Source organism: Scomber scombrus, chromosome 19, assembly GCF_963691925.1.
Source record: "Scomber scombrus chromosome 19, fScoSco1.1, whole genome shotgun sequence".
Taxonomy (NCBI): Eukaryota; Metazoa; Chordata; class Actinopteri; order Scombriformes; family Scombridae; genus Scomber; species Scomber scombrus.
Genome location: NC_084988.1, coordinates 5,955,019 through 5,967,456, shown reverse-complemented (window position 1 = coordinate 5,967,456; position 12,438 = coordinate 5,955,019). Strand labels below are relative to the sequence as shown.

The 12,438-nt window shown below is 39.6% G+C and overlaps 1 protein-coding gene across 8 annotated transcripts in view; it reads left to right on the top strand.

Moving 5' to 3' along the window:
• slc8a3 (solute carrier family 8 member 3) overlaps positions 1–6,946 on the top strand; it is a 107,439-nt gene extending 100,493 nt beyond the window's left edge. For 6 of the 8 annotated variants that reach the window (XM_062440102.1, XM_062440104.1, XM_062440103.1 and 3 more), the window contains 4 exons: positions 1,607–1,731; positions 2,099–2,198; positions 4,954–5,226; positions 6,570–6,946. In XM_062440102.1, coding sequence (XP_062296086.1) covers positions 1,607–1,731; positions 2,099–2,198; positions 4,954–5,226; positions 6,570–6,946 — 875 coding nt within the window. The remainder of the gene's footprint in view (positions 1–1,606; positions 1,732–2,098; positions 2,199–4,953; positions 5,227–6,569) is intronic. The other 2 variants (XM_062440106.1, XM_062440108.1) reach the window with 1 other exon arrangement.
• Positions 6,947–12,438: the final 5,492 nt, after the last annotated feature.

The following is a 12,438-nucleotide window of genomic DNA, read 5'->3' as shown; positions in this document are numbered from 1 at the left end:
GTAGCATTAGTTGTAAAAGCTCAAATATTACAAATAATTCAATAACAAACAACAATAGCATGAAAGTTCGTTCTCAGACTTTTAAATAGTAGTTTAAAAAAATAATCCCAACTCAAGGTCCACCAGCTTTCAACTGTGTTTTTTTTTTATCAGTGGACAGTCAGCTGTCAAGGAGATGGATCTGTTGACACTGTTTCATCTATGAAATCATAACAGCTACTAAAGTTCAGTCCATCTCTATGGCAACTGAACATACTCTACTCCCATCTGCTGTTGAAGACCATGTAATATATAGCTGAAAGTACTAGAAAAAGTCAGTAAGTGGACATTGAGTTGGGATTGTGTTATCAAACCACAAAAAATAAACAACATTTTCTCACTTTTAATGGAAGTGCATAGCGGTGTTTATGGAGGTTAGCAACAGATAAAGATGTTTGATGATTGGCTTCCATTAACGTGAAGCATCTTCATTAAGCGTTGGCCCATATGATGATAGGAGACAGGAGAGTCTATATGTGGTGGTTCATGTAAGCCTTGAGTCTCTATGGATATCATAGAGGTCAATGGTGGTGATTAGTTATGAACAGTAGCGCTGAAAAACAGAACTGCAGCGATATTTAAAGAACAGCATCAAGGAATGCAGTCAGAGGGATCATGGGTCAGGTTTGGTGACAGTGGAAAATGAAAAGTGGAAGTGATGGAGAGAAAGAAAAGAAGTCAGAAAAGGCAGAGCATGAAGGAAAATATTTTATTTTATCAATTTTGCGATAACTGTCTCTGAGATTTTACAGCTTTCTGAATACAATAGAAGTCAATGGAAGTTGATTTGTGGTGCTCAAAGGATTTAAAATACGCATTTGAGCTCATTGTGAACAGTCTTAATGCAGGTTTTTCTTTAGAAGGAAGTACAAAACTGCTCACCACAATGTCTGGGTATTATAAACGTTCACCTCCGTTGTAATGGGGTGAACTTTTAGAGCTGGAAATCACTCAATTCTGGCTTGTAAAAACTGAAACAATCTATATTATCTAGGTGAACTGGATTTTCTTAGGATTTCTAGGTGAAACAAAAGATCTTTACGAGAGAAGTTTTGTGCAATATCATGTCTAAAATGCAACATTTATGAGTCCCTAAACGGGACTTTGAAAGTCCTTGTAAACTTGTGGATAAAAGTAGAGTCATGGGAAATGGTACAAATAAAAAAAGAAATAGATTTGCTCACAATATTTGCCTATGCAAGTGTTTGTTTTCTGATTGATTGAGCATGCGAGTGTGTCTAACCTTTACATAACAAATGTTGGAAAACCAGCAAGACACAAAGAAAGCTTTTGGTGACAGTGAATCCTGTAGTTTTCATTTAGCGCTGACTGAGTGTGACAGATGTGACTTAAATACCACATATAAAACTAATCTTGACTCTAGGTAAAGCCTGAACATAACACACAACTGAATACATTTAAAGTGTAACCAGCGAGGCAACCGTCTGTTGTCTTGTTTTGTACGCTTTGAAGTACAACGAATACAATCAGCTGAGCATCTTCTGATTTTGATTGCCATCGCTCTCACTGTGCTCTCTCCTCTCCTCTCGCCCTCTCCTCCGCTCAGATGTGCCAGACAGGAAGATGACATCAGACGATGAGGAAGCCAGGCGCATCGCCGAGATGGGAAAGCCGGTGCTGGGGGAACACTCCAAGCTGGAAGTCATTATTGAGGAATCGTACGAGTTTAAGGTGGGAAAGGTTCATCTTCAAACGGAGCCGCCTGACATGTTTCATCATTACAACTGGAGCCTGTGTTTTTCATGCAGTGAAAGCAGATAATACATCACACTAATTAATTTCAGGGAATGTTACTTGCTTCCCATACAACCAAGATACATTTCTGAAAGAGATCTAGTTCATATGCATCCCACCCACTGTATTTGTTCCTTTATGTGGTTTTTATCATGCATCAAACAAGCTTCTGCCGACTGGAACTTGATGCCACTGCCATCATGTGGTGGAGCTCATGTATTTCTCTTGGTTAGATGCAAAAACTAAACCGTACATTACAGTATATAAATATAACAGACTGACTTATATTTTTGTGTTCATATAGAGCACAGTGGACAAGCTGATCAAGAAGACCAACCTGGCACTGGTGGTGGGGACGAACTCCTGGAGAGACCAGTTCATGGAGGCCATTACAGTCAGTGCAGGTACTGTACTGTGAAAGCCCATTGTGTTCCCTGCTCAGACTCTAGGGGGCCGCACTCAAAGATTTATGCAACTGATGGAGCATTTTGATCCAGTTAGTCATTATTTTATGCATTTAAGTGTGCTACAGTAACACCCGGGGCAGTTTTTGTTTTTTTCCTTTTATTCATGTAAATCAGCAACTGAGAATATAACTTTGCGTTAAAATATGTATGAGAGAGAGAAGTTAGGAGTGCTGAGATGGACTTCATGGCCCTGTTTCCTAAATACTTGCTATTTGTGTTACTGCCTTTATGTAAACATCTCATTGGTTATCTTTATCTATCATTTACTGTGTGCTATTTTTAAATTTAACATACAAATAACAGTTTTATAATAAATGGACCAGACTGTCCTGCAGTGTTATTTAGATTATAAAGGCTGTTTGAGCTCTTTAAAGGAGCAGTTTGATATTTATATTTAAAAAAGTTGATTTGCTTTCTTTGCTGAGTGTCAGATTAGATCATTTATGGCACTCTCATATCTGTCTGTTAAGCCAGCTAGCTGTTAGCTTAGCTTTGCACAATGTGTTCACAGACAAGTTTTGGAGGTGCTGGCAGTTGGATGTTTCTATTTTTTAGGACAGGGCCAGCCTAGCTGTTCCTTCCTGCTTCCAGTCTTTATGTTAAGCTAAGCTAAAGACTGGGTTATGCTAGAAAAAAACTAGTTTGTTCAATGTGCATGTTAGAAGGAAAAAGGAGGAGACACAACATCTTCAGATAGTCTCTCCTGGAAGGCATTCCTGGTTGTAAACACCTTAAAGAACCCTAAACTCAATACGTTACTTACTCTCTCCTCCACACACCCAGCTAATCATTGCATGATTGTGAGTGATGGTTTTGATAAGTTACAGAAATTGTCAGACACAGTTCACTCTTTTCCATTGTCAAAAAGGTGTGGGGCATTTGTCCTACCAGCAGTTCTGATTAAGTGTACTGACACCTTAATCATCTCCTGCAGGTTCATATTTAATAGACAGTGAAGGAGTCGCATCAATCTTCTAATCTACAGTGCCAGTCAAAAGTTTGGACACACTTTCTCATTCAATTGAACTCTCTGCAAGAAAACAAATAAGCGTAGTTCCCAAAAATGTCAAACTGTTCCTTTAATCCTGTCACAAGGTTGGATCTAAGCGAAAAACTGAATATTTTGGCATATAATTAAAGATAGTAGATGCTGTCAGCTAAAAATACTGGCTAACACTGTATTCAGCCTAAAAATATTGGCATCAGTAACAGCCTTCAAAAACCTGTATCAGTGGAATCCTCCCGAAAGCAAAGCTCTCGAGGCTCTGGAATAATCTCATGTACCAAATAAAAAACTCATCCATCACGTCAGGCCGGCAGCAGCATCAGATCTTCATGCAGCCTGCAGTGCAGCTGCTTCTCTGCCTGCTGCAGTCACAGCCATCATGTAACAATCGCCGTGAAGGCCTCGGTTCGTCACTTTGGTGCTGAAATATTTAATCCAGTGGCACTCTTTATTTTTTCATGATCCAACCATGGCTGAAAAATGCATCAGCATCATCAGCAGCTCACATGGCCTGACACTTTGAATCAGCGCAGTGTCGCTCCTGTTGCGAGTTTCCTGTGAGCTGCGGGGACACAGAGGACACCCTGCACCTCCATCTGAGGAGAGTGACCGTTTATACTTACATTTTAAGATGATACTTGTATCCAGAGGTGCTCACAGTGAGCAGGGTTCAGTTTCTCGCTCAAGCTTGTTTTTACAGAACAAAAGGCCCGGTGTGGTGACTGAATCTGAGTCTGTGACCTTTAGGTTTCAGGAAATCGCCCTGTAACCACTCGGACATCCTGCCAACCAGATGCACCAAATTCACCAAATAGCTGGAATGTTCACAATGTGTTAAGTCTGCCAGAAGAGCGGAATAAACTGAGAGTTAACATGTAAACTGAGCCAAAAGCCTCAAGCTTAGTCCGACCTAAAAATGAAAGTTGTTCACCCACAAAGGAAGCTAATAGAGAATAGTTTTAGAAATCCTGCTGTGGAGTCTGCATTATTAAATAAAGTGTATACTAACAAATAAATTAAAGTTTGTAACCTACAAACTAAATTAAATCTACTAAACTTTATCTCCATCTATTGAGTGACAAGAATATGCAGCTCTTTTAATACATTAAAATGAGTTAAGCCCTGTGGCAGTTATTAATCTAGTATTTGTAGCACATTTAATATTAAATATACATAACAGCAACCTCAGGCTGAAGTAATATGATGCCTCACACTGAAAAATAAGCCAGAGTGCCATTTTAAGTGAATGTTGTTCTTTTCCTCCCCCCCTCTGTCATCCCTTATCTCCCGTATTGATCCTTTATCTCGCCACCGTTTTCCAACTCTTTGGCTCCTTACCCTCTCTGCTCTCTCTCAACTTTCTGCTTCATCTGTCTTTCTTTTTTTCTTTCGCTGTCATATCTCTCCTGCTTCTTCATCTTCTATCTCTCGGTCTTTCTTGCTCTCTTGCCTCTTTTCTTAATATTTACCCCCCCCCCTCCCCTCTGCCTCTGCCTCGCCCCCTCTCTCTTTATCTATGTCCAAATATTCTGCTATCTCTTCGTCCTCTCTGCTGCTCCCTTCTCTCCTGTCATCCCATTATGCTTAAATCTATCCCACCTTTCACCCCCTCTCACACACCCGCCGTGCACCCCACCCCACCTCTCCTCACCCCCCACCCCCCGCTCGGCCCCCACTTCTAACCAGAAGATGAGGACGAAGAGGACACAGGAGAGGAACGGCTGCCGTCCTGTTTCGACTACGTCATGCACTTCCTCACTGTCTTCTGGAAGGTCCTGTTTGCTTGCGTCCCTCCCACGGACTACATGAACGGTTGGGCCTGTTTCATCATCTCCATCTTCATCATCGGCCTCCTCACGGCCGTCATCGGCGACCTGGCGTCTCACTTTGGCTGCACCATAGGCCTCAAGGACTCGGTCACTGCTGTGGTTTTTGTGGCGATTGGTACATCTGTGCCAGGTAAGTGGTAAAACACTAGTATGGGCACTTCAATACATTTATGTTCCTGATATGTAACACAATTTTGTTTATTAAAGTTTTTTTTAATGTCAGTTGATGGATTATATGGCTCTGATATAGACTGAGGCTTCATGAGCTTTTGAGACCCTTTCAAGCAGCGAACATGCTTTGTCATCAAGATGGCTGATATTCTTATTTCCTCTAAATTGACATTTTCACCCGGCGGGAACAATATGTCACCAAAAACTTTGACTGTGTCAGCATTTTTATTATTAAAGGTCTTATGTGCAACATTAATAAATCATTACTGCATTCATTTTGGGGGGAAAAAAGATATAAAATATTGTGAACAAATAAGACCAGTGCACGGAAGACTGCTGACCTTCACACAACACTTTACTTACTGAGAAACTGGCAGGAAATCGAAAATATGGTGAATCACCTCCTGCAAGTTAATCTTCTTAAGGTGACTAAAATATTTAGAGATGAGGTGAAAGATAACAGGAATTATGGGAGATGCAGTCTTTACTTTGGCACACATTGACCCTAATAGTGAAAAATGTCACTTGTATTGGATTCACGCAATATTGGCAGAATGCAAAAAGCACAAAATCAGGAGTGTTACTCCAAAATGGTTTCCCTCATTGTTAACTTTTCTTTACATTTCATATTCGCAGCACTTCATCAACAAGTGAAACCAGACACATAACTCCTTTTAATGAGCTCAATTGACTGTATAAGTGATGATATTGGAATTCATTTTGTGTAAATACAAGTGAAGGTGGCCTGCAGCCATTTTCCCAAAAGGTTTACACAGATTCTATGTTAACAGAAATTGTAAGGTATCACTGTGAATGACTGATGAATTGATAGTTTGATGGTTAAACCCTTTATGTGTTAAATTTTAAGTGATTGTGGCACGCTTTTTCTGGAGCTTTCAGCTGCATTTCATGGACTTCATCAGCAGGTGGAGATTGCTCAGGAATTGGTAGATGACCCGAGAAAGATCCAGGAAGCCAAATTAAATCAAATCAACATTAACAGATCAAATTGTTATGATCCTTTTCCCACATGTGACCAGCTGTTGTCACATGACTGAAATACAACCTGTTATCATGTGACTGATAAACCAAACTGAGGTCACATGAGGACAGCAGAGCAAACTCCATCCACTGAAGTCGGATATGGTTTAAAGCTTTAAAAGAAAAGCTGAATCTAAAATTGAGATTATATTGTGAAACTGCGGTTTTAAGTCACGATTGAACCTGTGTGCTTACATTTAAAGTTAATTTTTTAATGGTTTTAAACATTAAACTAAAGTAATGAATCATCTCTCTCCACAGACACCTTTGCCAGTAAGGTATCAGCAGTTCAGGACACCTACGCAGACGCGGCTATTGGGAATGTGACCGGCAGTAACGCCGTCAACGTCTTCCTGGGAATCGGCATGGCCTGGTCGGTGGCGGCCATCTACTGGCACATGAAGGGGAAGCCGTTTGTGGTGGAAGCCGGCTCGCTGGCCTTCTCTGTCACTCTCTTCACCATCTTCGCCTTCCTGGCCGTCTCGGTGCTGCTTTATCGGCGCCGGGCCCACATCGGAGGAGAACTGGGCGGGCCCCGGGGACACAGACTGGCCACGTCAGCCTTCTTGTTCGGCCTCTGGTTCCTTTACATCCTCTTCTCCAGTCTGGAGGCCTACTGTCATATAGAGGGCTTCTAAAGAGGAAAGACTGGAGCGTGAGAGAATACAAACATACAGGGGTTTAAAGTACAACTTCAGAGGTAAAAGAGTGAATTTTCACTGTGGAATTCGGGTCAGTCTTGTAAGGTATGAAAGGACAGGAGAGGTAAAATCGGGATTTTCCCAGACACCTCCCTCCCTCTCCCTCTCTCTCTCCCTCAACCCCTTCTGTAAGGATACTTGGAGGTGTGTATCCTGCCCTCTAGTGCCGACAGGCTTGGCTATCAGACAGCCATCCTGAGCTCATGCGAGTGTGCTTACAGTTGGGATTGGGTTACCACCGAGTCCAGAAGATGCCGAGGGGTGGTCCTGCATTCCACTGGATGAGACTGCAGTCTTATATCCGGAGAGAGTTGAGTTAATCAGAGGTCTATATTTTTCTCAACATCTGACGAGAATGACTTTTTTTAAAAAGTATTTTGGGGATAAAAATGCAAAAAATAAATAAAACAAAAAACACACATATACACACAGACACACACACACAAAAAGAGGAATCAAAGAACTATTTTCTGATCTACGTTAAGGAATAACAAAAGATTATATCGTAAATGGAAATATGTTGTTGAGTGACAGTGGGATGGATTCATAGTATTTATTTTTATTTACATAGTTTCCTAAGGAGCACTGCAGTTCTCAGAAATCACACAAGCGAACAGGAAGAAGAAGAGGAGCGACAGTGACAGTTCATATTGGCAGAAGAATCACCATTCAAACAGGCTAGGAGGAAGAGGCGGACACAGTGAACATGGTCAAACTGCCCTGAACATTACTTCCGTACTCTATACGTATCTATATATAATATATTTCCATATTTTCTGTATATTTTGAATATTTGTTTAAATGTGATGATCACCTTCTGCTTCTAACAACAGAGGATTGCTGTGGCTTAAAGGGGGGAGGGTAGGGTAGGGGAGGGGAGGGAAGGGAAGGGGTGGGGGGGTCAAACTATATACTGGAACGATGTCTTCACATTTCTAAGAGTTATGTATCTTGCCTAGGTAAAAGTATGACATTGTATTTTATTTACTGATATCTTGGTCTCACTCGAGTTTTCACCTTTTCAATCAGAAATCCAAAAAAACAAAAAAAACACACACAAAAAAAAGAAAGAAAAAAAACGTGTTGCTGCAGAGATAAATTCAGAGGTATTTTTGTACTGTTCCTTCCATGCACTTTGCTGTATAGTTCTATTAATGGAGACTTCTACTTGTTCATGTGCAAAAGGCCAATACTAAAGGTGTTGCTATGGACTGAACAGAGTGCCTGTGGAGGGAGAGGTGTTTGCTGCATCTGCCCACACCGAACAGCTCTTTGCTTCTGCAGCAACAACAAACTGAAGAGTTTCTTTTTAAAATGGTGCAGAAAGCTTCTTATTTTTTTGGCCACTTGGGGGCAGCAAAACAAACCGAGAAACATAATATCACCTTATCGAGAGCCAAGGACTTGACATCACTTCCTTATAAGGTGCCGCTCCACTAGCTTCTGTAGCTCTTTCAGGAAAAAGCATTTAAGTATCACATATATCCAAATAAATGTGTGTCAAGTCCATTCTTATTTGTATAACCCAGTATCACAAATCAAAAATTTGCCTCAGGGGGCCTTTACAATCTGTAGAGCAACACAACATCCTCTATCTGTTGACTCTCAATTCAAATAAGAAAAAAAAAATCCTCCCTAAAATCCCTTTAACGGGAAAAAGATAGAATAAAGAATAAATCCACATAAAAAGTTACCACAAAAAACACTGTGGAGTAAAGTTATATTCCAATATCAAGTCATTTGTGCCATTATAGATGTATGAATATGATTTCTTCTTTTACGGAACAGAAGAAAATAGTTCCTGATTCACTTTGGGTCTCTTTAAAGTTGCCTGTGCACACATCCAGGAGACTCTGAGCAACATTAGCAGTGATTTAGAGTCGTGTTTTTGTCCATCTATCATTAGGTGTTGGGCAGGTAGAGCACAGTGTCAAGTCAGTTTTAGTTATATAGCCCAAAATTCCTACAGCAGGTTTTATGGAGCTTTTTGAGTGCAAACAGCTGCCCAAGAAGCTCACTGCCCAAATATAACAACAATGAGCTAAAAGAGTCTAAAAGTTATTGTAAAGCTGTAACTGATAATTCTCTGTAGGTTCATTACTACTACCAACACCTTTCACATTACACACAGTCATTTGTTTTATTGTGAATACAAAAGAAATTAGTAAGGGCAGCTTTAAAAAGTAAAATTGTTCTTTATATGACATTATAGAAAATTAAGGTGACTCCATCCTCAGAAATGTTGATGTTTTGTAGGCAAACCTTTTAAAAACTGACTCAGATTTTGACTCAGTTTTTAATAACAACTTTTATTTTTGGTTATTATGTAAAGAGTGATTCAGTGATTCTCATTTTGGATTGAAACTCTTCAGTGAATAAGCAGCGTTAAGAGCCAGCGGTGTGGGTGTCCGAGCAGCAGGTAGCTCCAGGATGAATTTGAAAGTAGCCTGTTATTGATACTGAATGCTGTTTAACACACGACTGGTGCTTTGTTTTTAAAACAATAGAAAAAAAAACAACTACATGTCCGAAACTCCCAAAAGCAGCAGAATATGTTTATTATCTAATTTGCATAAAGTATGTATGTTAGTATATAATCAGTCAGTTTTTGGCTAATTTAAAAATCACCCAAGAGATTACCAAAGAGGTGGGCTGCAACATCTGTTTAAAAAAAAGAAGAAAAAATAAAAACTAAACTTTAAAAAAATATAAGAAGAAAAAAAAAAGAAGTGACAGTGACACTGTATTTCCACAAGGGGGATGTCAATCTTCAGTCCCTGTGGTCGTCCCTTCTTCTACTTAGCACTCCTCCTCCTCCTCCTCTTCTTCCTCTTCCTCCTCCTCAGTGTTCTTCCTTTGTGGTGAGCAGTGTTGTAAATACGTCTTGTGGCTGAATTGGATGCTCCTTTCCCGGCCCTGGACCACACCTGCTCACCCCTCTCTCTCTCTCTCTGTCTCTCTTTCTCTCTCTTTCTCTCTCTCTCTTTTACATACACACACACACACACACACACACACACACACACACACACACACACACATCCAGAGTAGATCAACGGGTCCACTGCTGCACAAGAGGGTGGGCAGTTAGAGGGGCTGACTGTCCCCATTCAGAGGCAACACACACACAAAAACACACACATTATGTACATAATTTTCAGTGTATGTTTACATAGGCACAGTATAGGTGTCCTGGGAGGGAAAAAGCATGTCAACACCAACTTTTCACATCTCATCTACAGGTTACCTGCAGTCGCTTCATCTGAGCCAGTGTCAGTGAAAGTGTGAATTTTTTAATTTTAATTTTTTGGGGTCACCGGAGTTCATTGTGTCACCCTTTTTTTACCCCCCTGTATTTTTTCGGTTCAGCAGGTATTCATAATGACAAGGAAGTGCCAGTGATCTAAATTTTCTCTTTGCCTTTAGTGGCTACTTGTACTGTTTATTTGGTTGTATTCTTGATTTTAATCTGCCGGGGTGTTTGGAGCTGAACAGTGTGTGTTTGTGTGCATGTTGCCATGCTGAAGCCAGGCTGCGTGTCCTCTTCGCACTACGTGTGCACAGGCGGTTGTTGTTGTTGTTGGTCTTCACAAGGGCACGATTCAAACTTGGTTCCGTCATTTTTGTCTTAAAAATACATGTCTTAATTCTGTGAAAGAAAATATATATATATATTTATCATACACATCACTTCTCAAGGCACCAGTCTTTTTTTTCTTTCTCAGCCTGCAGGATTGGATTTTAAATATCACCATGATTGGACTTTTGGTCAATGATGTTGTAAGACACTGAGGAAAAGCTTCACTGACGAGGTGAATACTGTTCTTTTAAATTTGTTTTTGTGTAACAGAAAAAGGGGCACATTTTAATGGATGGGTATGTTTTCCTGGCCTGCAATGAGATGTCAAAAATAAAAAAGCAAATTTCCAAAGTTGACGGTGTTTTGAGATCAACCCGTTTTGTTCTTTAACTGTGGAATAAAAGCAGCTTTCTGGTTCATAAGCAAACGCTGGTTTTACTGATTTTAATCAAGCCTATCATTACTTATTCTGCCTGTGTCGACTTCAAGTTGACTCATGTAAGTATACATTTGTCACAGGGAAAAGTGTTCACAAACAAATCATAATAATTTAATCCAAGTGCAGAAGAAGCACAAGTGTGACTGGACACATGTAGGAGTTGATCTGAGATGATTGGAGATGTTTATTTCAGCTTTTTTTTACTTACTAATATTAGAAAAATGAAGCTCCACCTCCTTAAATCTAGAAGCCAAGTCAAGGGATGATTTTGTCCCATTGAAAACACATTAATCTCATTCACACCAGTCCTGCGTCTGGTTTCTCATACATATCTCATACATGTATGTTAATTGCACTTTGCTTTATATCTGCAACAAAAGCCTCGGGTTGTGTTTAGTAAGATCACATTTTGCCTGTTCGGTTTCTGTTTACATAATGACATTAAAGTAGCTGAGAGCAGGCTGCAGAAGAACTGCTTTGTTTACATTTTGCAAACCTCAGACTATTCCAAATTTAGATTTTGAGTGTTTTTCTCCTCTGAATTTTTTTTTCTCTAAAGCATCGGTGATGCAAGCTGCAGAAAATCGACTTTAGGTACCCTTAATGAGGATTAAAGAAGCTTTTTAAAAGTGACCTCCAGTGCTCTCAGATCAAAAGAAACCTTCAGCTTTCACCTGTATGGAAGCACATTTCTGCCAGAAAATGAAAAAAAATTAACTAATTAGAAAAACACTCGGTAAGTCAATATTGAAATTAACTGGTAAATGAAAATGATTGAATTAAATATCAAAAGTTTGACCTACATTTTTTAAAACCTTTTAGCTCACAATTCTGATATAATGAGCCTTTTTTTTTTTTTTTTTTTACTTTTTAGCTCATAATTTTTACTTAGGCTAACATTTTGACTTTTTTAAATCTAATTTGACTTGACTTACCAAGCTAATTTTTAAAACTGTATTATTATTATTATTATTATTATTATTATTATTATTATTACAGAAATTGACTTCCATATCTATTTGTCATCTTATCTGTCACCACCTCCCCAGACATAATATTTACCACCTCTGTAATAACACATTTCCACCCACAAGCTTGGAGATTATATCCTGCACCAACACATATAAACACAAACACCAGATGTGCAAACTGAGCCTCATTAAATGCGTCAGGAAATGAAGTTACAGTGAAATCTGAACTGATGCTCACTCTTGGTTGTTTAGTCGTTCATACTCTTCTCCTCATCCGTAGTTCCTGTTCATGCTGAGTAAACTAATACTGTCATTGCATCTCCACTGTTTGTACAGTGTGTGTCCACCTGAACTGGTTGAAGCTTTCCTCACAGCTGCAGTATATATTCCTGATGTCTTACCACACAACATTTAAGGTTGATTTTTTCTTGCATTGTTG